The sequence below is a fragment of the Calypte anna genome, chromosome 3, assembly GCF_003957555.1.
Source record: "Calypte anna isolate BGI_N300 chromosome 3, bCalAnn1_v1.p, whole genome shotgun sequence".
Lineage (NCBI taxonomy): Eukaryota > Metazoa > Chordata > Aves > Apodiformes > Trochilidae > Calypte > Calypte anna.
In genome coordinates, this window is record NC_044246.1 from 41665311 (window position 1) to 41690006 (window position 24696).

At 40.8% G+C, this 24696-nt stretch overlaps 1 protein-coding gene across 3 annotated transcripts; it reads left to right on the top strand.

Moving 5' to 3' along the window:
- The first annotated feature begins 723 nt into the window (after positions 1 to 723).
- PLEK (pleckstrin) lies at positions 724 to 16528 on the top strand. Of its 3 annotated transcripts, XM_030447642.1 has the most exons (10): positions 1151 to 1248; positions 4360 to 4515; positions 7589 to 7770; positions 9014 to 9105; positions 9838 to 10022; positions 11310 to 11414; positions 13094 to 13177; positions 13570 to 13636; positions 14314 to 14383; positions 15242 to 15328. In XM_030447642.1, the coding sequence occupies exons 1-10, from the start codon at positions 1201 to 1203 to the stop codon at positions 15252 to 15254; spliced, it is 1002 nt and encodes a 333-aa protein (XP_030303502.1). In that variant the 5' UTR covers positions 1151 to 1200; the 3' UTR covers positions 15255 to 15328. The 3 variants fall into 3 exon arrangements, with proteins under 3 accessions (XP_030303501.1, XP_030303502.1, XP_008493201.1); XM_030447641.1 differs by lacking the exons at positions 1151 to 1248; positions 13570 to 13636 and adding an exon at positions 724 to 778 and having other exon boundaries at positions 15242 to 16528; XM_008494979.2 differs by lacking the exon at positions 13570 to 13636 and having other exon boundaries at positions 15242 to 16528.
- Positions 16529 to 24696: the final 8168 nt, after the last annotated feature.

A 24696-nucleotide genomic window follows, 5' to 3' on the forward strand; every position in this document is an offset into this window, starting at 1 on the left:
GCAGTGAAGGCTGAATGCCCAGTGCTGTGAGCACAGTGCCTCCAGGAGGAATGTGATGGTCACAGCAAGCAGAGGTCCTCAGGTGAGATGACTGAGGTGATGGAAACGACCCTCTCAGGAACTCATAAGGCAGTCATTATAGAAGAAAATGCCAATCCCCACAAACTTTCATATATATAGTGAGAGTGATATATATGATGTGGAATTACTCCATTGATCAGCTTGGGTCCACTGCCCTGGAGTTTGCCCCTCCTTGCACACTACAACTTCTTGGTTCAAAACTATCTTTGAACTTGGTACAAAGTACAGAAACCTGTATAGTAGAGCTGAGCATAAATTAAAACAGAGCATCTTATCTCTCCTTTTCTCACAAAATTGGACCCTCCAGCCTCTCATAATTACAGGTTCTCTGCACAGAAGAGTGATTTTATAATTCTGTCCCAGCCAAATCAGGACAATCAACTCTTGGAAGATTATGGCTGTGCCTTATCTTTTACCATAAATAGCTAAATGATTGCTGCAGCAAGTAAAAGAACCTTGTAGAAGATGATATTCTGCAGTGCTTTATGTAATGGGCTGGGTTTTTTTGACAGCTAGCCTCTTTGGAAAGCCTCAGCATCAAACTCCAAAACCTGATCGAGTCTGATAACCGAATTTCTTGTATCAGCAGAGGGCGCATTGTCATTAACCAAGTGAGGGTCCTCCAGCTCACTGCTAGACCCCCCTGCTCACCCGCGGGGAAACAGGCTTCAAAGACACGATGAAGAAGGCAGAACTGGTGAGTTGGAAACCTGTCTCTTGAGATCCTTCTGGCATGCACCAAGCAGCAACACCACCCTGTTTGTGGGTTTGTGAGAGTTTATGTGTTTGTAGAGCATGACATCTTAGGATTGGGCACTAAAATGTTTATTGAATTTCTTGGGACTCTGTCATCAAGGCTGGCCATAATTCATACAGCTGAGCATTTTGTCAGGCTGTTGACTGTTCTGTCAGAGGCGAACTATAAATACACATGTGCTTCTGCATTTCCCTATCTCTTATTCTGTAAGAGGAAATGGGCCTAGTTTTCATGTGATTAGCAGGCAGAGGAACTTGTGAAAGTGACACAGCTGGGCTGTAAAAACCCCAGCCCTTGGACTTTGCTGCCAGAGGAACCGAACTGCCACTGCTGATAGACCTGAGAGCAGGATCGCCTGAGACATGGAGCGAGAGCCGATGCGCATAAGGGAGGGCTACTTGGTTAAGAAGGTCAGTGGGCAGCTTGGGAGTGAGTGGGGGAAAAAGCTAATTCTGAGCTAATTCTGAGGTGTAGGGAAATGTACTTTGGTTTCACTTATTAAAAAAATGATAATTTTTTTTTCCAAAAAGAAAAGGCAAATGACCATAGTTCCCTGAACAGTAAAAAAAATGTGATGTTAGCAATTATAGAAGTACTGGCTGGCAGTTATATCTTGTCAAAATACTACATAAAGCATTTTGCACATAGCTCAGATGTACTCAATAAAAATGCAAATAACCTGATGCCATTAATGAAAGCTTGGCAAAACTGGTGACAGCTTGAAATGGCCATGGAGTACATGATTGCACATAATTGCTCAAACATCAAAGAAGCTCAGTGAGATAAAAGAGTCCAGATCACCTCAGCCTGGAGACAGTATGTAGGGCCACAGACACTTGCTTCTTTGGGAAGGCAGTTGCTGCTCCACAGCAAGCTCTGCTCTGGAGTCTTTTGTGGTACAGACCTTGGTAAGGCCTTGGCTTTCATTTAAATCCATAGTGAGATCAGTCTGGCTGAAAGCAGCCTAACTCAAATGTCCTCTCCTGTGTCTGCTCATTGAAACAAGAATTTCACTCATTAGAAGGATCTCTGATTTGGGACCAGTGCTGTAAAGAGGCCAACCCTCAGTCTTATTTCTACCAACATTGGAAGGAAGTAAATTCATACAGTAATTGCAAAGCTGCAGTGATGCTGTCATGAGGAAGGAGGGAGCCAAATTCATGCTGTGCAAGTTGCAGATCTCTAGTTCCCATGGACTGATATACAGAGCAAGTGGCTCACAATTCCTCCATGACAGGGGAATGGCTGGAAACTTAGACACTGGAAAAATCCCAGACTGTGTGCTTGGCTGGGCATAGAATCATAGAATGGCAAGGGTTGGAAGGGACCTTGGACATCATATGGTTCTATGGTTCCAGTGCCCCTGCATAGGCAGGGACACCATCCACTAGACCAGGTTGCTCAAGGCCCTATCCAACCTTGCCTTGAATACTTCCATGGAGGAAACAGACACAACTTCTCTGGGCAAACCATTCCAGTGTCTCACCACCCTTACAGGAAAGATTTTCTTCCTAGTGTCTAAACTAAATCTCCCCTGTTCAATTTTTAAATCAGGGAAAAGACATGTACAGATGTGCCTGTGTCAGTTCCTCACATTCCTTTGGGTACTGGGTCCCCAGAAAGTCTCTCTGTGCAGTTGTAGTGTCAACAAGGAAGTGGAAGTTGCACCTGTTTTCCAAAACAGCCTCCTAGGTGGGACTGTCAATATGGAAGTGAGTGGATGCTGGTGGTGAGGAGCAGCAGTGTATTAGAAGAAGGGTTGGAGGGCAAAAGGAGCAAACACGTACCAGCTGTTTGATACATCAGTGAGGTTGCTGTGAATTCCACAAGAAGAGCTTCCAGCAAGGACAAGCATGTTCCTCATTAACCTTAGCTGCTGATTTTGTGCTCCTGTCCTTCATGCCTGCAAAGTTAAACCAAGGATTTGACCTTCCAAAGGAGTCATCCATGCAGCCACAGCTCTCTCTGCAGAGTGAAGGCCATTTGTCACTGACTTTCTCCTCTTGATATTTAAATTAGGCTGGGTAACCGTGCTGTGCTTGCGGTAGGTGCTTTTGCTTTTGCTTGTACAATGTGAGCTCTAGTCAGTGTGGGTTCAGACTTCAGTGTTGATTTAGATCAGCTTAGACCTCCGTATACTTTGGGGACCTTTTGTCATCTTCTGAGGATAGGAAAAGGCTAATTTTCTTAGAAGTCATTCTACCAAAGGGAAGTTGTGTGTGTATTTAAAGTGCTAAGGATTTCAGAGAGCAGTTCACAGAGCACCCGTCTGTATCTGTAGTCTTCTCAGTAGGTTGATTTTTAGTCCAAGAAAAACAAATTCAGAGTCCCGCTTACTTCTTTGTCATGAGATGTTTTAGATATGAACAATTAGAACATCTTTGGGTTTGGTGATGGTGTGGATCTGAGACTGCCAGTCTAACACTGCTCCAGGGTGGCTTTCATTGGCAGAGCCTGTCAGACTCTGGTCTTCAGGGAGTACTGAACTTAGACAGTCTATTTAAGAGCAGATGTATTGTAAGCTATGATAAACCCACAAAAAAGAAGGAAATTGCAACTATTCCTGTCTTGGCTCATCATCTGAATTTATTTCGTAGCAGAAAATCAACCAGTGGGTAAATGTGGGCTCTCAAAAATGGTAAGTTCTTACCATTAATAACTTACTTATTTAAAAAAAAAAGGTAAATCAAAAGCAAGCAGCTGTCAACCCATGTGTGGTGCCCAGATGTGACTCTTTTTGTAGATCCCTGTTCAGCTGCATTTCCAGGGCAGTGACTTTCCTTTGGAAGGCAGCATTCAATTGTGGGGCATCTTGTGTTTCCAGTGAAGGCTGCAGAAACTAGACCTTCAGCACACAGAAAAAGGTTGTTCCTTTTTGAGTCCCAGAGAGTTTTGCTCTGTGTTTCACTATATCTAGGATCTGGCCCTGTCTTTATCCCTCTATTTCATGTGCTTCAATACTAGTAAGTAAAAGCTTTAAAAGATGAAATGAAGTGTCTCAGTTCCTCACCACAGCAGCTGGAGATCTGCAGACTCAGGCCCTTAAGGTATTCATAGTTCTTAGAGTTTGTTCTTGTATGTCTAAAAGTCCTCTGAGATGTGTGCATTCTTATCAGCGAGCCAATCCTCAAGTCCTACATATAGACAGGATGCCCAGGTTAATAAGACTAACGTGACAGTTCACATCCAAAAATTTTGAGGATTATTCATAACATTGGCACTATATCATCTTGAAGACAATGGTTGGGACTAACTGAAAAGAAACCCCTGCTGAGGCAGGCAGTGCAGTTTTGGAAAAACTCATGGCTGGGCTGGATATGAGGGAAAATTAATGTTGGTCAGAAGAAAAATGTTTTTAACTGCCTAGTAACGTAAGTGTGGTTATGGTGTATGCCCCTTGAGACATTAAATATAGTTATTTTAGCATCAGTCAGACACTCTGAGAAGGGTTATATCTTCAGTGGATATCATGTGAAGAATGATTTATTGAACATAATATACACAGTGATTCATTGATGCAGGGCAGCATGTTTAATACCTGGAAGCCAATGTGGGTTGTGCTCTTAGAAGATGGAATAGAATACTACAAGCGGAAAGCTGACAACAGCCCCAAAGGGATGGTCCCACTTAAAGGAAGCTCTATTAACAGCCCATGCCAAGATTTTGGTAAAAGGATGGTAAGTATTTTTTTTTATAATGATGATTGACATTCTGCTTATACTCCTGGAGGCTCTGAAGGGTCAAAAGGCTTGTGGTTACAAAAATTCTTTGTGCCAACTCAGACTTTTCTTAGAAGGTCACAAGCAGACTTGGACTTGTCTAGTATTTGAAAGTTGTGACTGCTCAGGAAAAAGAATACTTCAAGAGGAGCAATTCAGAAATATTTTTTTTTAAAAAAAGTCTGAGTCAGTCAGAGAGCAGAGCTAAATTATATTGTTGTGAGGACACATAAGAGCTGCATAGCATAACTCCTGTATTAAATATTAATCCAGCTTCCACAGAAAAAAAGGTGTGGAAAACAATTTCATGAGCAGTGGAAGCATTTACGTATTGTCAAAGAGCAAAACTGGCTTGCTCAGAAAAGGAGCAAGCACAAATGCTGTAGCACAAATGCCCAAGTAAAGCTGTAGTTCCAAACCTTTTTATTACTATTTGGTAACTACTTGTTCCCACAGTTCACAGTCATGGAATCAGTAGTAATCTGCATTGTTATTTGTAGGGCTTTTGCAAATAACTAAGAGTTGTATCTACACTTGGAAAAAGAGAGCAAACTGTTTTAGGCAAAGTAGTCAGAATATTTCCGACACATCTGGGACCTTGAAGGTTGACAGTAGCAAGTGCACAGACAGACCTCCCAGTTCCCAATGAAACTCACAGATCACTATATTCATAAATTCAGAGTCTTATTTGACAGAAAATAAGATACAGGAAGATAAATTTACAAGCTTACATATTTTTATAGGGTTCCTGAAGCACAGTTGTTGGTAAAACAGGATTTTCAGGATGAGAAAAGAATCTTACCTTTGGTCAGTCATTTTGTTATTTCAGCAGCTCAGTTTCATTTAATAGGCATCTTACACACAAGAATTCTTCTGATAAAAGGGTTCCCCTACTGCAAGGAAGTCTACTAAGAGGACAAAAAAAACAGAGAGTGCATGAGAGAGGAAGCTGCACTTTCTCATACAAGTAAAGTGAGGAGAATCATACCTGTCCATAGGTTTTGTGGTAAGTGGAGTCAGGGTCTCTGCTGTCAGGTTGGAATCTGCTGGCTTTCATTTTTCCTTTTCTTCTTTGTGCAGATCCCAGATTTATATAAAAAAAAAAAAAAAAAAAAAAGATTAATATGGAGTCTTTTTGGACTAATAGCTGTAAAGAAAAAAGAGTTGTTAACTTTAAAACTCTGTTTGAGATAGTGCAATAAAAAGATGGAGCAGGGAATAAAGATTGCTGTTAATCCAGTGCTGAATAAATGAAATTAAAGATGGCTGCTGCTCTTGGGAACAAAAGGTTTTAGAGGTCCAATACCTCAGAAATCCCATTGATAGCAGAGTCATCAAGAGCTTCCTGCTCTTCCTAACTCTCCCTAGGTATTGGAAGTTGTCTGAAGAAGGAGTCTCTATTGTCATAGCTGGAAGGAGAATGGCACCATCCTTCATTCCTCACTCCATGCCCATCACAGGTTTTTTTTATTCCTGAGCTGGCAAGGAGAATTGTCCAGCTGCTTCAGACAGGTCTTCAGTTGACTGCTGGTCAAGCCTATTTATTCTTCCTTATTGTTAAGAGCTCCTGCCTGAGCCACCCTGGGGCATGGCAGAGAAAACCTTACTATTTAACCTCTGCAGCTTCAGATCCAGCCTTCTGCATCAGCCAGCATGGCTGTGTGTCAGTGCACTGAGAATGCCGATTCTTCCATTGGTAAAAGCTTGCTTTAATGCTTTGATATTTCATTCTGTTAATCTGGTGTGATAGTATGTCTCTTAGGTATTGGGATTTGGAGAGATCTGTATGCTTTTAACTTGCACCGTACATTGATTTTCAAGATGTAGCTCTTTACTGCATAACAGTAAAGCTGGATGTTGCTAGAAATATAGTGTCAGATAAGAAATTATTACTTTTCTGTCTGAAATGGATTTTTGAGGACCCAATGCTTTGTTCTTTTGAAATCTGTCTTTCGTGAAAGTCAGTGTGACTTCTGCACAATTTCAGGGTGTCAGAATTTTTCCCACTGGAAGCACTCTGGCATTTGCGTGTTAGGGATAGACAGAAATGTGCCATTTACATATGTAGGCTTCTGTAGACTCATTCAAGTCTTTTGATTTCATTGTTGTAGATTCACTGTCATTTGCTCTTTGATGATGCTCTTTTATAAATTACTTGCCTTCATAAAGCCATCCTGCTTGCTTGCTGATTAGCCTGTCATCTTTAGATGCCAACTGAGTCAGAACCTGTTGTATTTATTTTAATACAACCATGGAATAAATTATTGCTCCACTTATGGGGAACTGTATTTTAGAGGAAGTGGAAACCCTCTCGACCAAGTAACCAGATCCAGATTTTCCAACCAAAAAGATCACTGGAAGAAAACAAGGTCAAACTGTGTGAACTTTGTGGGGTTTTTTTAGGTTGGTGGGTTTTTTTTTCTGGTTAGAACTACCTTTAAGAGATCTTTTCTCATTTTTGGTCTTTCCATTGTTGCTAGTGTGTTTATATAGTAATCATAAAATGTAGCCAAAGGTTGGATGTATCATCTCCCTGCCAAGCCCCCAAAGGTTTGCTAAACTGCAGAGGCATTCAGCTACTCTCCCATGTGACTGTGGCATTTTCTCCCCTTGTAAATATCTGAGCAACATGATGTGGGTTTTTTTTCCTTCTTTAGACTGACCATGTCTCAATAAATATTAAGATGAATTTAGGCCCTCTGTAAGCCTGCAGGGGCTGGGCTCTTCTGCCTTTCAGCTGTGTTGAATCTCCCAGCAGAAGTTAAAGTCAGCAGCTCTATCAGTGCCACTCAACTTATCAATGTCAGAGTTGCTTCCAGGGAAACAAAATAAGGTCAGTTACCTGTACTGCCTGCTCATGTTTGTTTTAAAAGTTTTGGGCTTATGTTTTTTTTCAGTTTAACTGTGACTCCAAGACATTTTCTGCAGTTCCTTAGCACCTGTGGGCTGTATGTCATGATGGTACTAGGTTAATCATGCCCAACTGGCTACACCAAAGTGACATTTCAAATAACTTCATTTATCATTCCAGTTTGTTTTCAAGCTCACTGCAGCCAAGCAGCAGGACCACTTCTTTCAAGCTGCCTACCTGGAGGAGAGAGAGGCCTGGGTACGGGATATCAAGAAAGCTATTAGTTGCATAGATGGAGGCCAAAGGTTTGCCAGAAAATCCACGAGAAAGTCTATCAGACTGCCTGAAACAATCAACCTTAGGTTCGTTCTCATAGTCCTGCTCCTTCATTTATTTCTGTCCATAGGCAGTGTGCCAGATATGTAATCTCAGTCTGGAAGAGCTATGAGCATGTCTGTCCATGCTACCTCTCTGGTTACACTCTGAGTCCTTTCTGCATGAGTAATGGTTTCAGATCCTACAATATGGCAGAAATGAGCTAGCAAACAGAACTGGGAAGGTCATGTTTAATACATGATCCTTTTCCAAAACATACTCATTTATCAAATAATTTTGCTGTTAAGTAGATTTCTGAGCACACTGCAGTGCAAAAGCAGACCCCAGCTACAATCTGATTATTCCAGGAGAAGTATTTTTATACAAGATATAATTTATGGAAAAAATATTGTAAGCCTTTTTGCACTCCAGAGAAGTGTTGATGTCAGAGTAGTTTTTGGGTGGTAAGGGGAGAGTGATGCCTGCCAGGGAACTTGAAACTGGCAAAGGGAGAAGAGATAAAGGACACACACAGGAAGCTATCTGTTTGTCAGTACTCAAAAAAATTAAGAACAACTATTTTTTTCCTCTGAGCAATAAATACCAAATTTCAAATCAATCTGCAGTGATCCTTATAAGACACTAAAACTGCACAGGGCCAAGATCCAACTAAATCTGACTTCACAGGCTTCAGCAGGGGATCACCCTGACTAACAGGCCAAATGGCTTAGCCTGTGATATTTAATATCCATCCTTCTTGTCATTTCAGAGCTCCAATACTTCTGTGCAAGTGAGAAGTGGGTGGGAGGAAGGAAATCACCCTAGGGTTCACTGAGGTTACTTAAGGCCTCTGAAAGTGTGCAGACTCTGGAGTTGTTACAGTGACACGTTTTGTGCTCAGCCAAGGACCTCTTGGGGGAACACAGTGTAAAGAAGTGAGCTCCTCTGTTGGCACTGGGGCTATGGGATCTTGTGAAGGTGCCTCAGCAGAGGGTGTTCCCTCTGTTCTCACTGCAGTCACCACAAGTTGTTCCATTCTCAAAATATGAGGGTGTGGTGAGCCGTTCGTGCACTCCCCCCTCTACTCCTATACCTGTGACAGTAATGTAGTGAGGCCTCCATGCTTTGCAATGTAAATTTTTCAGGAGATTATACTAAGCCGTGCTGTAGTTCTGTGGAGAACAATATGACAGCAAACATGAAGACACTGTGAATGACAAGGATATTATTGTTAAAGCTGGCTAAAGCTTTTTATTTGCTAACAGTTTCTGTGGTTCTTTTTATGCACAGTGCTTTGTACCTCTCAATGAAAGATCCTGAAAAGGGAATAAAGGAGCTGAGGCTGGAAAAAAATAAAAAAGTGTTCAATCACTGCTTTACAGGTAAGGAGCTCATGTTCCTTTTTTCCATACAATAAAGGGAGCACGGGGCCAAGATGCTAAAGATAGATAAAGAGTGCAGAAAAGTTTCAGAAGAAATCTGGCAGATGTCTTCTTGACCAACACAGGAGATGTTCAAAGGATGAAGCTTGAAAAATTGTTCAGTTATGGCTATGGTAAGCAAGAGAGGAAGAAGAAATTTAACCAATGCCAGCAAGATTGAAGTAAATCTTTGTAGAAAGCTGCATGAAACACTTGACTCCAGAATTTAACTCCTTTCTGAATTTTTCATCAACAAACTCTGTCACCTCATAATTCCTGTTCTACTCCAAATCAGATCTGTGGGGGGCAAGAGCTGAAAGTCACTGTGTTTTTATAGCACTGTCAGTAACATAGCAGCCTGGAAGACTGCCTTCTCCAGGCGTGGCTGTCCTTCATACTCACCCGATCCCTGCTCCTGAGGCTTCCCAGTTTAGCCCTACATCCATTCCCAGCCCTTTTCTCCCTCAGGTACAGTGTCGAAGAGTTGTACTGGCCCCTGCCATCAGTAGAATCAGCTGTACCTCACTGGATGACCAAGGCTCCTTTCCAGATTAGCTCTCTGCATTGACACTAAGAGTATCTTTCAGGAGATCGATGAATAGATGGAATAGGCTAAGAATAGATGGAACAAGCCTAATATTTTTAGGCTTATTTGTGTCTGTTTTGGCTTGTGGCTGACAGTGTTTGTTACAGGCACCTCTGTGATTGACTGGCTGGTGTCCAGCAACTTCATCCGGAATCGCAAGGAGGGTCTCATGCTTGCCTCTTCCCTCTTGAGTGAGGGCTATCTACAGCCTGCAGGGGATACAGCCAAGGCTGCTGCTGAGGGACTATCAGACACACCCTTCTTAGATCTCAGCGATGCCTGCTATTACTTTGTGAGTATATTGTTTTAATTGTCCCAGAGTTGCTGATGCTTTGTTTTCCTTGGGCTGCTTCTTAAACCCTGGAGGAAAGATTGTACAGAAACAGAGAGATCCATGTTCATTGTCTCTCCACATGATATTCAGAATAGACTGGCTTACTTCAGTATTTGTAAGCAGGATATTTTTTTTTCTGACACCCTTCTAAGTATGTACTGAGATCATGTTGTATCCTCTTTAACTTAGATTTGGTTCCTGGTAATTTCACCAGTGACAAGAATTTAGCCATCAGTTCCTCCTGATGATTCAATGGAAGCAAAGAAAGTAATTCATTATCTTGAGGCTTCTTAGACTGCCACAAGCTACAAACCCATTTTTGTGCAGAGGCATCAAATCAGGCTCAGTGCATACGCACACACAGAACTTGCCCGTGAGCAGAGAAAAAAAGTTTTTAATATCCCCTAGTAACATATGCCCAGTAGCTTTTTCAGCCTTTTCAATTTATTGCTTCATATTCTGTAGATTGATATGAAGAACTTGTAATATCACAATCATAGTGAAATACTGTTTGAAAGATGTTTGGCTTATGAACTTACACTAACAAAAAAGTACTGTCAGTATGCCTTCTGTCAAGTAAAATGCTTAAATAAAACAGTTCTGTTTGTATTTACCACATAGAATCACTCAACTTCAGCAATATGAATCTTCCATTAATAAATTTGTTTTCCTCTAATGTGTCCCTAGTAAGGAGCCTTTACCTGTGCAGCACTGGAAGCAGAAGACCACTGCTTGTGGCCATCACCGTTCTGGCTGTCTGACACTTCCAGCAGCCCATGTGTTCTCTGCTTGCTTTGAGCTGGTTTCTAGTTTGGTACAATATCTATGTGATGTGAGGAGGCCACAGCAGGTCATACAAGTAGGCAGCACAGACATTTACCCTAAGCCATATAAGTAGGTAGCAACATTTACATCATTTGAACAGTACAAGGTTTCAGTAGGTATCCTCACAATTTATCTGGTGTGGAATGGATGTGATGCATGGATCCTGAGACATCCTGTGCTCGTTGCACACATCACACCATCACAGCTATAGAGAATTGCAAATTTCATGAACTAGGGGTAGTTTTTGTCGTTTTTTTGTTGTGCTCCTCAATTTCACTGGGATATTTCTCCAGTTCAAAGGGTTCATTTTTGGAGGGCCAAAAAGAGGGTAGAGGGAAGCCAGAGAGAAGTTAGATCTGTACCTGTACATAAGCATGCAGCAGCTGTGTAACTTGTGAATTTTCTCTTGTGGTCATGCAGCCAGACAGTGGTTTTTTCTGCGAGGGAAATTCTAGTGATGATGATGTGGTCCTGAAAGAAGAATTTAGAGGCATAATAGTTAAACAAGGATGTTTGCTGAAACAGGTCAGTGTTACATGTCTTCCATCCTGTCACAGAGATGATGTTGCATGAATAAAAGATTACTCTTTTACACCTAAAAGCTTTAAAGAAGAGAGAAACTAGCCTATGCCATCTCCACCCTTGACAGGTTGCATCTCTTTCTTGCCTTTGAACAAAGAGCTCTTGCTGTAGCATAACAACAGCCCTGTTGCTTTGCTGGTTTTATTGCAAGGTTTTATTGCTCTTACTGCCACATAAGACACTTTATAGTTTTAATTAGGAAAGAGAGCTACAGCAGGAGATGTAACAAGTAATGGATACAATGCAGAACTGAACTCAGGGTATAGGCTGCCAGTCCAGTGTCTCCCTGGATGCACAAGCCAGCTTTCACAGGTTTTTTCACCATACCTAAGCAAAGGAGTGTTTCAATAACTAACATTTGATCCTGTCCCTTCTGTAAGATGGAAGATAACTGTGTAACTTCATTCCAGTAAAACTTTAGGCAATACAGTGACATCATGATAAGGTCATTTATTTCTGAGGCCATTGCAAATAGGTATTAGTGAACTAAAGGCCAGACCAGGATTCTTCAACCAGTAGGTCAGTTGGTAGGGACCTACAATGATCATACAATTGCCTGACCACTTCAGGGCTGACAAAAGGTTAAAGCATGTTAAGGCCATTGTCCAAATGCCTTTTAAACACTGACAGGCATGGAGCAGTGACCACCTCTCTAGGAAGCCTGTTTTGGTGTTTGACCACCTTCTCTGTAATGTTTCCTAATACCAAGCGTGAACCACCAGAGTTAAAATGTGTCTAAGAACTTTTTAGTGGTTCTCACTTGTAATTATCTTGCTCAATCAGATTACTCAGAATCAGTGGAAGAAATTAGATTCACATCTTTCTGCTTTTACCCTGTCACATTCACATCTGCCTGGTTAGTAAGAGCTTCCGTACAAACAGCATAGCTAATTGAGAAACAAGTATTTTGAAATGCTGAGAGGAAGTGATTCATGACAGTCTCCCACCATTGCTAGTCTGGATGTGGTCACCTTCAATGAGTTGTGGATCATTGCTTGGCAGTGACACTGCTTCTGCTGAGAGGGCTCTCAGCAGATCTAGATTTTCCCCACCCATCATTTCAATCTTGAAACCAGGTAATAAGGCATCCATGTCTGTATGGAATGGTGATGGGATGTTAGTTGTGCTTGAGTTTCTCAGCCAGGAACCCTCTCCAGAGTGCTTAAGTCAGATATGCCTTTGTTGTTGTTGTTAGTTGTTGTCTTTGCAGGGAGGAAAGGACCTCATTGGCTCATTCTTGCCAATAGTTCAGGTACCTTCCTGCAAGACATTTTGTAGCCATGTTTTCTGGCAAGCATTTAAACCCAGTTCTCACAGGTGTCGTGAATGTCATAACTACCAAACTAATTGATAGAGACTATTTAGGGAAATCTCCTGTGTTGAAACTGTTCTGCTTTGTACAAAAGATCGAAAGAGAAACAGGTGTAATAGCCCAATTAATGTGCAAAACAGTAGGATGCAGAAAGGCCAGGTTCAAGTCCTACTCCAACCATTACTTTCTGTCCAAAATATTAAGCTTTTTTCCTTTTGTTTTTGCCTGGTTTTTTCATGTGTGGTTAAGCTGATTGTAAGCATTTACAGGCAAAGCACTTCATGACATTCCTGGTCTTGAATTTTTCTAGGGACATCTGAGGAAGAACTGGAAAGTGAGAAAGTTTGTTTTAAGAGAGGACCCTGCATATCTTCACTATTATGATCCCGCTGGAGTAAGAGACATTTGGTTTATTTCCCTCTTTATTTTAAAGTCAATGCCTTGTAGGAAGCTGTGAATGGACTATTTGCACGGGAATGTGTGATAGGGAAGACCAAACAGGACAGCAGGGCCATTTGTACTCACACAGCCTAACCATCCTCTGGAAAGCAGAGTGCAAGATGGTTTCTGAGGGTGGCAAGTGCTATCCAGACCCAGGAGCAGGTAACACTGAACTGTGCTCTTGGCTCTTACCTGTGATTAGTTAGAATTAATATCTACTCTCACCTGATGAACTAGGTGATAAGTGCAAATGGACACAATATAGTAATTTTGCAGTTTATAGTTGAAGTATTATCTGTGTCAGGCTGAGACATTGCATTCTGTTGCTTGTGTAATCCTACACAGGCCAAACCCTGCACTAAGGAAGAAGCATTGCTGTGGGAAAAACCTGCCCACAAAAGCTGGCATTCAGGTAGATTCAGCCCACAGGTATTCTTTCATCCTGCATTGCTGCAGGAGCAGTACCATTGGAGGCTACAGATGCTGTGCCTGTCTCCCTTGGCAGAGGCAGTCTAGACACACTGGAGAATCAACACTGAATTTCTGACTTCCCTGCTCCCAGCTTGCCTTTCCCACTCCTGGCATCCCCTTCCAGAGGGCTGCAGTGTGTCACCTTCGTTGAAACTTAAGCCCACAGAAAGGCATCTTCACTTGTTCCTCAACTAACACAGTCCCGAAGTGCATGAGAGACCAAACTGTAAATAATGGCATAGTTGCTCTCACTGTTTTGTAAGAATACGTTTTGCAAAAGATCTATTTTTTTCAGGCTAATCTGGTTTTCTATTCACTGTGACATCAAAAGAAAAATTCTAGTTGGCACCAGGCTTATATTTTTCTTATACCTTTGTTCAGAACATGCTAAATACTCTGCAGATCTTGAATTCCAAATCCCAAGAGATTTGTTTTGGGGTCTTCTCTCTGCCACCTTCCCCACCCCTCCATGTCACACACGGACTGAAGACTGGTTTCCCAAGTGACATATTAAGTCAGCAAATATTCTTTTTTTCCATTCTGGAGTTGTATCCAGGTATTAATATGTGAACCATTTCAGAAGTATTGCACTTCATTTTGATTTCCTGTCCTCACCAGGGAGAAGAACCACTAGGAGCAATTCGCTTGAGAGGCTCTGTGGTGTCAGCAGTGGAAGATATGCCAGACTGTAAGGAATCATACTGAAATGAGCTTTGTAATAAGTTTTTGGTACATTCTTTTAATCTGCCTGAAATCATAAGTGGGTTTTTCACTCAAAAGCAATCTATGTGCAGTGATTCAGTAATTCTTCTAATAACTTGTCTCTCTATTGCTGTCTTGATTCCTGGAGAAGGATACTGCAATAAAGGTAGCCACAGGGATCTGGTGTTTTGGCAGTTGAGTAGAGAAGTCTTGTCCAAATGGTAACACCATCCCTGTGTTAGGATAACTGGCAAAGAAAGCAGTTTGCTTTTTAGTTAGTCAGTTTGGGATGGAACATCTATGGTAGAAATGGTTATGCCAACGAATTGGTACTGTTCACATTCTGTTCACTCCCCAAACCAGAAGCTGTGAGAACAGCAGTGGTTGCTGCAGTGAACAAGAAACACTCATTCCATGCATTCTCCTCTTCACAGGGGAGGCAGACTGTCATAGCCAGCAAGAAAGTCTGCTGGCTTCTCAGTGCCTGTGTGGGCTGTTCTGGCAGACATGAAAAGAACAGTAGATTCTGAACATGGCATTAAACATCCTGGGTTTGTAGCTGTCAAGGCATAAGAGGGTTTGGGGAATTTAAGCTGTGTGCAGGATTGCATTGGGATCATGATTAGAGATCAATTCACTAGAGAGTTCTGAGAGTGAAATGTGAAATGTGCAGAATTCTTGGGTTGTTTCTCCAAAAGAGACACCGTGGACCCAATCTTATGAAGGCCTGATCAGGCACAGCTGTAAAAAGGAAGGAAATCCCTTTACCATGTGTAAGGGAAGAAACATCGTAAATACAAGACTTCATTCTCTTATAGCTGACTTCTGCATTTCTTCTCTCTAGCCAAGAAGTGTGATGTGGCCAACGTCCTCTTTGAAATCATCACAGCAAATGAAATCCACTATTACTTGCAAGCAGCCTCACCTGCAGAGCGTACAGAGTGGATCAAAGCAATTCAGGCAGCCACTAGGGCTGGAAAATGAAGATGATCTGCCAGCAAGAAGACAGACAACTGAAATTAATTACTCAAAACAAAACAAGAATTTTGGCATTTCACTGAGAGGAAGCAATATCATTCAGAAAGGAGATGTAAGGGTTGGGAGTAAGGGCAGGTAGTAAGTTTCCATTCTATAGTGGGCACTAGCAAATTAACATTTTTCCATTTCTCTTATGGTAAAATTTTACTAAATTATAGCCTAGAACATGCCATATAAGTGTGTGCTCTTTTGAGTAATCAGTCTACCTTGAGAAGGGTGCAGCTTATACCTTTCCCTGCTACCACAGCTGATAGAAAGAAATTCACCATTAACAAGGGACAGAATCATGTCATTGATTGTGAGCAACTCAACTTGTCACCTACAATTCAGCCCATGTTCTGTTTCAATATCTTCAGATGTTTTAAAGTCTTCCCAAGATAAAATTTACACTTTCTCATTTGCCAGATCCTTTTACTTCTTGTTCACCTATCTGACTAATGTGATAGATGTAATGAAAGAAATCAGCTCACTTGGAAACTTGATCCACTCCTTTATAATCAATCCTTCAGTGTTAAGGAATAATGCGGATGATGGAAACACTATGTGGAAAGCAAGTATGACTCAGTGGCAGCAATATGAGGAAAAATCTCTTTCCACAATATTTCAAACATCACACAATTTCAGTTTGACTTCTTTATCACCTTATTTTTACATTTGTTAAATTTCTTCATAGTAGTCTGCTCTGGGACCATTGTTTCCCTTAATTTAGATCTCCAAAGAAGTTGCTACAGTGTAATGAAGTGCTCATTTGACCTGTATTTGATATAAGAACCTTACAGGAGAAGGGAAAGAATCCATGGATTACTCATTTGAACTGCTTATGGAAGTGGCTTTGCTTAGGTTTTTCTTTTTCCTTTTTGATACTCAGTCCTTGGTTCTGTGCCTTGGTAATATAAGGGAAATCTTACACTTGCTGTAACTGAAACAAACATTATTATTATTATTTGACAGGGTCAGTTTCCCTGTCAATCCTTTTCATTTTTTTTCTCATTGTATGTATCAAACTTACAGGTCTTAAATTGCAGCAGGAGGTGAAAGTTAGTATAAGATTCTGCATGTAGACTGGTCCTGTTACAAACTGATGTTTCTGAGTGCAAATAAATTTAAACACTTCCAGAATTCTGTTTGTAGATCTAATAAAGAGCCTCATCCTTAAGAATTCTTATTCAGATCTCTTCAGTCCAAAAATAAACCCAGAGCTAAAGCTTCTCTTCAAATCTGCTTAATTATACCTGTATCTGAGCTAATGAGCCTGAAGGTCTTTTGCCTTTGTTTATCCCAAAGAAAATACAGCCTTGCAGTGGCATCAGGCTGGCAGACATCAAATTATCACATCCATTTAAGACATCCAGGGGCAATCAGCTTCTAGCAGGCATTTCCTGTACTGCACACAAGCTGTCAGGATGGCTGTAGCCTAGTCTATCATTCTGAGGAAGGAAGACTCATGACAAAAAGATATACTCAGCCTGCTTTCCTGATAATTGCATTGTGGTTGCTGCTTATTTTTGCATTCAGAGCTCCCTAACCCAAAAATACCCAATGGCACAGGAAAATAGAAAGAAAAACCACACAACCAAACAACAGAAACTTGCCCAGCAGAGGAAAGGAGAGATGCAACTGCCAGTTTTAATAAAACTAAAAAGTTTCACCAGCTTTTGACCGTGTAAGTTTTCCCTGTGCCCCATCAAGGTTACAGCTACTCACCTATGAGTGGTATTTTCTGTGGCAGACGATGCTAGTTAGTGTATTTGTGCAAGACGCCTGATGTTTGCACAGGACTGCATCAATAGTAGTAGTTCTTTTGAAGGTAGATCACAAGGGTTTGTAGGTGTCTCTTGGAGAAAAGGGAAAGATTGGTAGTGTATGTCTGATGCCACCCTACTTACATTTCCTCCTATAACTGCTTTCATTTGCCTGAGGCTGGCACTGGGAGTGATTCCAAATTGTTCTTCATTTTAGTCAGGCTCTCATGTATTTCTTGACACCAATAATTAGCTCTACATTCCAGGGTGAATCCAGGTGCTCTGATCCATTTTCAGACAAGGTGTGACAAGGAAAACAATACAAGGAATGAATCTGTGGACAGGGTTAATATTGGGCCTGTTTTCAAAGACATTTGGTTTCCTAGTTCATTGCAATGCTTTCTGAAATCAAAGTAGGTACCTGAATGCCACCAGCAGTCTGACCTTAGGAACTGCTCGTGATGATGACGATTGCCACGACCCTAATACTAAGTCAGGAAAGTTGCTGAGGGGAGAGCTGCTGACTCTTTTACACACTCAGCACTTACTATGTCCACATCAGTTCCTTTTTCACTCTTAACATGAATTGGTCTTTTTTCACAGACTAAAGGACAGCAAAATAAACCATTGCAGTTAAGGCTTATATTTATAACCTTCAATTACTCTATGGCTTGTATGATGTAATCTACTATGAAGATCTTAGGTTCATCTTTGACTAGCCACATCTTAAGCTGAGCAGGAACATTATTAACCTTGCACACATAACAACACCCACATAGACACTGATCACCTTCTTTCATGGTTTAAAAGAAAACAGGATGAAGTAAAGTTGCACACATGCATTGAAAAAATAACATCCACGCAGGCTGCAACAGCCTAAGAAGCTTCCAGCCACAGGTGTGACTTTTTCTCAAACCCAATGAATTTGCAAATGGAGGTAGTTCTATCTTGATGTGTTTCTTGCAATAGTTTGCAAAAGCTTTTTAGTTTCCCTAGACTGCAGCTGTCTTTTGAAGAGTGAAGTTAGTATTATTTTGTTGCTAAATGTAGTTATTTCAGTGCTGTTCTTCTCAATGTGCTGTCTTTGCTTTTTATTTTAAAGAGTAGGCAACATAAAGTACTAAAGGTTACTGAATCTGTGCTTATAGTAAAAGAACAATTTATTAAGGAATGTTAAAACAAAGTACAATATGTTGAGGAATGTTAAACCAAAGATAAAGGGGAAAAAATAGTTCAGGTCTCTGAGGTATGATCTAGCATGTACTTACTGTATGTACTCTCTTTTAGACAGTTTTTATTTGCATTTGTTCTTGCAATATTGCTGATAATTCTTCAATGTACTAATACTACTTCTACCTTTGTCTTAGATTTTACTTTATTACATGTGTTAAACTCCAATTATTTTCTTTTTTCCCTCCCCTAATTTGTCCTCAAATACTTTAGAAGTTATTTTAAGTTCAAACAACTTGCTTTACAGGGCTCTGGATAAGCTTTTTTTATTGTTTGTAATGTGTTCTGAGGGCTTGGGTAGCACTATAACTGAGAATCATGAAAAATTCCCTTTTGTTGAGGGCCAGAAACATTTTAGGGTGGATAAGTTTTTTTGAGGAGGGCGTTGATTTGGTTTGTTGGTTTTTGGTTTTTTTTTTTGGTTGGGTTTATTTCAGTTTGTGCCTTTTAAGACTGTAGGAGGAACGTAAAAAAGCAAAATCAGTAGATAACAGTCCTCTGCTGGTTGTTGGGAATCTATTTTCATGAGCGCCTTCAGTTTGTGTGTTGAAAAGTGCATTTATTTTTGCTTGTGAACTGTGGTCTTCTCTTTGGTGTATAGGGTTTTGATCATCCTAAATGTGAACTTCTGTGGCATTAGAAGACTTGAAGCTGGGCTTCTAATTTCTCTTGTTTGGGTCTTCTGCTGGCTAACGGGGGGGGGTTTGTGTGTGTTCTAGCCCTTTCTTCTCAAGCTGCCTCTCTTGGAGGAGTTTTTTTATTTGATAGCTCTGGCAGCCTGAGAAAATCCTGTGTAGTATGCAATAATTAGTGCCAAGTTCTTTAGCCTACCTATTTTAATAGTTTTGAAGTTAACTTGTTGAGTTTGTCCTCAAGTAAATAAAAGTGGAATATATGTGCTCTTATTTGTCAATAGTATGCCACAAAGTACAAGAAGGTCTTTTCCAAAGCTAGGATAAAATAAAATATGACACTGTACAGCCTCTGCTTTTAATGGATTGCTTCCATATTATGCAATTAAGTAATAGCATATTATGTAGCATGTAAACTGAGCAGTTCTTGATGACTAAACAGTCAGATGTTTGCCCTTTAATGTCATGACATAGGATGGAATTCTCAGTCCTACTTTTTGTGGCCCAGTGTTAACAGTGAGTAAGGAATATTCCTGTTGCTTTCTAACCTTTTCTCTGCTACCCAGGAGCATGACTCCTCGGTATCTATCTCACATTTTTCTGTGACACTGAAGAACACAAAGACAATTTAAAAAGCAAATGGTTGAGGCAGGATCAGCATATAGACTGGTGAAATACTGGTGCCTCTCCAGATTACCTTGCCTGCCAGCTGCACGTATCTCAGCTGCTTAAGAGAGGTTGTTTGCAGTGCTCCCACCTCACTGCAGCAGTTGCTGGATTGGAACCCAAAAGAGGAGAGTGTCTTTTGCCAGCTCTGTGGAAGAAGCTTCAGTATGAGAATGAGACTTAGTCCTGGCCAATCTGCCAAATGAAATGTGGAAGGGAGCCACCCTCTGTATCTGCTTTTTTCTGTTGTATGGGATAGTGACATAATTGAAGTCTGAATCTGATGCATGAAGAATAATTCGAATGTGGTTACTTCACCTGTTGGAAGTATTTTAGGTATGCTTTACTTCTTGGTGATCTGCTTATCAAGTCAACCAAAAACACCCATGATAAATCTGACTGAAAACAAGGTTCTTCTTTTGTTGTTACTCGTGAGACTTTTTGAAAAAGAGCTGCTCAGTTGGCTTCAAAATAAGTATTTCTGCTCCCCCAGATTAGTATACAGAACTTCCTGCTTTGCATTTAGATCCAAAACTGTGGCCTTCTATGCTTTGTTTCTGGTTCTTGTAGATTGTCTTATTTTTTTTCTTTCCGTTTGGTTGGAGGAAGAGTAAAACTGTATGAAAGCTGAGGAAAACGCCATGTTTCATACTTCATTGGACTCCCACTGTAAGTGTAATGGGGCACAGTAAAATTTTTCACCTTCTCTGCACAGACTCTACCTATTTTTAAGATGGCAATATGTTTCCCTCTGTTCTTCCATCCCAGTAAAAGATAACTGAGAATGAGTGAAGAAAGAAATTGAAGGCAAATACCGGTGAAACTGAGAAAATTTTGCTTCCAAGACTTGAGAGGGGAATTCTGATAGTAATGTTTGAAATTTCCCTTCAATATGTCTCTCACCAAAATCTTGAATATTAGTAAGCTAGAATGATCAAGGGAGAGGAGGAGAAACTAGGGATCAGATAGTTTAATTAAAAAAAAAAAAAGAAAAAAAAAAGTTAAGAAAAAATATTAAAAATCCCAAACTAGATACTTTGATCTTCCCCATTGTCAAGCTCAGGTATTAAAACAACATTGAGAACTTTCTTCTTATATTGCCATTAACCCCTTTATCAAATATACTCAAATAACCCATTACAGACTGATAGAGTATTAACAATAAAAATCAGTTTATAATTAGCCTTTTCATGTACCCTCTTTTACATCATAAAGAAAAGACTGAAAACCCTCTCTTAAACACCCAACTATATAAAAAGAAATAAAAACGCCTCTCTCTTTTGTCCTTCATTTCTTCTGCTTTGAGTGTATGTAGGTGTCCTGCTCTTGAAGGCTTAAACTGCTCTGTGTCTCCCTGGTATGTGATGGTGAAAGTACAGTGACTAAATCAACACACATGCCTGAAATATTGCTGAATATTAGGAAGAGTTGTTTCCAACAGATTTTTAACACCCCTATGCAATTTTCTGATTAATTAAAGGAAATATTTAATCATTCTGGTATATAACTAGTAAAATAAGGCTGAGATGTGGGGGCTGGGGGTGTTTTTTTTTAAACTTAGCATTTTTACTTGAAGGCTTTTTTCCCCCCCAAGTTATATCTTCAGTTTTCCCTTTCTCCTCTTCCTCCCACCCCACCTCCTTCTTAAAAGGTTTTTCAACCCAAACTTTCTAATCTAAAAAGAGATCTCGTGGCCGTGCTTTTCAGGCATCATAATGTGGAACATACATAAATATAAGTGCCTAGTTGCAATTTAGGTGTGCTACAACATAGCAGGTGGTCTTTAGTCACCCCTCTAGAGCAGCAAAACGTTCCTCTCATCTCCTCATATCTACATGCTGCATATAGATGCTTGGTTTCTTTATGGGTATTAAGTGCTGTTGTAGTCATCCTATTTAAGATTCTGAGGAGTCCCCAGCATTATTATCTCCAAGTACATGAGTTGATAAGAGTTGCATGTTAGAATTACTTTAAAGAACAGCGTAATTTAGTGATAAAATTGCCTACAGACTATTTGTGTTAAAAAAGTAAATATGCATTAGAAAAGCTGATTAGTCTGTTCAGCCACAGTAGATGGTACTTGAGGCATGTTTCTATTATTTGCTCTACTCTCAGATGGCTATATATGGTATCTTGTGAAACCGAGGTGTTAGGATCTCCTAGCTAATTTTTTACAGTACTCTTGTTCTTCAGCATTGTGATAGAAAAATGGTGGAAGCTATTGAAAATATTTCCTCAACTGAAAAGATGAGTAAAGTTCTTGTGTGATACTGTCATACTTCATTTATTATCTGCAAGATACTGCTGTAAAAAAACCTATTTTGCCTTCCTCAGCTTTTCTTCCCTCCAACCCCCTGTAGGTTTAAAGGCATAAGGTAGCTGGTTTGTTTGAAGTTTTCCCTCTATTTCCAGCTTGCTCTGCCTATACCATCTTCAATTCAGCTTTCAAGTTGAATCCTCCACTTAGGTAGCTGGTAGAATCTTGTTGTCTTTGGTGTTCTGAGATCACTGAGATATTTAAAAGTAATATTCAGTGCTGTGGCTAATACATTACATCATGGCTGATGGTGTCCCATGGCATCTGGAGAAGCCTTTGTGTGGAGCTTCCAGTGCCTGGCATCTCAGCAACAAACTAGCCTGTGCTTTTAAAGACCCTGTTTATCAGCAAGCAGCAGCTCCTTTGACTGTTAAATTTTTAAAGAATAATGTATTAAAACCAGCACGTGCCATTCTAACAGTGTTTTAAAATATGGATGAAAAAAAGCTCATGTTGTAATAATCTGTGTGCTATAGCAGGATAGCTTTTATTCCCCAAGGTGGTTGCTGGACATGGATGGCAGTGTTTGACAGGATGATTATAATGAGTTAGAGGAGTCTGCAGGCAACTATGGTGCTACATAGAATTCTTACTAGGGTTGCACCTTGATAGGTCTTCTGGAGCCTCTGAGTTTGCTGTCCATCACCTCTCTCCTTCTCCTCTTCTCCCTGCAGTATAAGCTTGGGTGGTTTTGGTTTTGTTTCGTTGGTTTTTTGGTTTGGTTTGTTTTTTTGTTTTGTTTTGCTTGTTTGTTTACCAGAATAGTAGAAGTGGGTCTAGCCCACTCAGGCCTGAAAAAACCCAACCCACCATCAACCCCCCAGTTCTTAGCAGTTCTGCGATGATGAGAACCTGCTGTTTCCTCACAGTGTTAAATATAGCAGGTGATTTCTTCCAGTTCTGGGGCAAGACTTTCCTTAACAGGCAATACGCTAAAAAACAGCTACAGAGTGTCAGGATGCTCCTGGGAGCTCAGGATGCTCCTACCTCTACCCAAGTCCATTGGGAGAGAAAATAATGCCAGCATCACCCAAATCCTCCTATTTCTATGCCTTTGTTACCTTTCTGTCAGCTCTCATGGGCTGAAGCAGCTGATCCCAGTCCTGAGCCCAGATATTCTGTCTTCAGTTGGGATAACTCTGTCACTGGGGACCTCCTAGAGATGAACAGGGTAGAGACATGAGACATTAGTACCTGGCTATCAGGAGAAACACTTCTCCTCACAAAAAGAGATTTGAAATTTGAGTGGACTAATGAAGAAAAGTCTGTGTTGATTAATCAACTTGTGCTTTCTTTTTCATTTAGTCTGACTTGTAATCGCAACGGCCCAAAGCCACATCCTGTACCATGATGAAATAAAGCCATGCTGTCAGCTCCTCCCTTCAAAAATGGAGCCTTACAATACCAAGTAATTGTAAGGAAGGCTCTAACATCACATGCAGTTTTGGAAATGCTGAAATAAGATACTAACCTCAGGGGACCTCAGGCTGAGTTTCAGCACTAGGTATTTTTATGTCCAGCTGTGTTCAGCTGCTTGGGACATTTTGTGCAGCAGAGAAATTTTTTCATCCCAGAAGCCTGGCTGGTTCAAGCTTGTGTTGCATAGCTGGGGTGTGTGGGTGGAGGACATACTATTTGCTGTGCACCACACAAGATTCGTGTGCTCTCTTAAAAGGCTTCCAACTTAGGAAAGCTGGGCTGGCAGGAAGGTGAATGGCAGGATGGCAGCGTGGCCAGCAGAATCGCTGGGCAATGGGCACTTTGGCCACCTTTCTACAGCTGACACCATCCAAGTAGGGGAATAGAAGTGGCATGTGAATGTGGTGGGAAGGTCAGTGGGGTTTGCTAAAGTAGGACTTTCCACTTCCTCAAAAACCTATGGGTAAGAGAGCTGGGCACTGGAGTGGAAAGATGGTTTGAGGCTGGGTGCGAGGCTAGCTGGTGTGTGGCCTGGGTAGGTGGCAGGGAGGTTTCACATCTTTAACCTTAGCTGCTGAGGATGCTCTTTGGGGAAGGATACCTATGCATTAGCCCTAATTTAGCCTAATTTAGACTAGTATGGTCTTCCCATCACTGGCATTTTTACTTGCAGGTAGGAGAGGGAAGAGATTAATCCAAACCAGCTGGTGTAGGATGTATCACTGTTTGGAGTGAGGAACAGTGCTGCAGGTGCTTTTAAAGGGAAGTGAGCCCATCCAGGCTGCAGCAGAGCTGAGAGGCTGAGGAGGTGGTTTGGGGGTAGAGGGGCAGTGGAACAGAAGACCAGAATTGATATAACAAAATCTCCATGGGGAATTAAAACTTTTAAAAGAGAGGGTCAAAAAAGCAAGAGGAAGTAAGCATTGTTTTAATAAGAACTTCTTTCATAACATTTTTTTTTCTTTCAGCAATAGAGTTTTCATTAGAACCTTACAACTTTGCCTAATTGCATAGCTGAGTGTTTAAGTCCGACTGTGTTTAAATAGGTACAGCCCCCTGATCTGGACAAAGGTAGACACCTGACAGGTACCAGTGATTCCTACACTGATATGAGAATGAGGAAAACCTACAGCTAAGTGCACAGTGAAGCAATTCTGTATCAGGAATTATAACAGAATTATTATTCTATTTGAAAACTTTGGCCTGAGACAAATACTTGAGAACTGACAGCTGAGGGGCAGGAAAGGAGCAGAAA

Excerpts from the sequence above, each read along its gene's own strand:
- PLEK (XM_008494979.2), top strand. The coding sequence starts at position 1,201 with ATGGAGCGAGAGCCGATGCGCATAAGGGAGGGCTACTTGGTTAAGAAG. Across the intron at positions 4,516-7,588 it reads AAGATTTTGGTAAAAGGATG|TTTGTTTTCAAGCTCACTGC; the intron begins GTAAGTATTTTT and ends TTATCATTCCAG. Across the intron at positions 10,023-11,309 it reads GCGATGCCTGCTATTACTTT|CCAGACAGTGGTTTTTTCTG; the intron begins GTGAGTATATTG and ends GTGGTCATGCAG.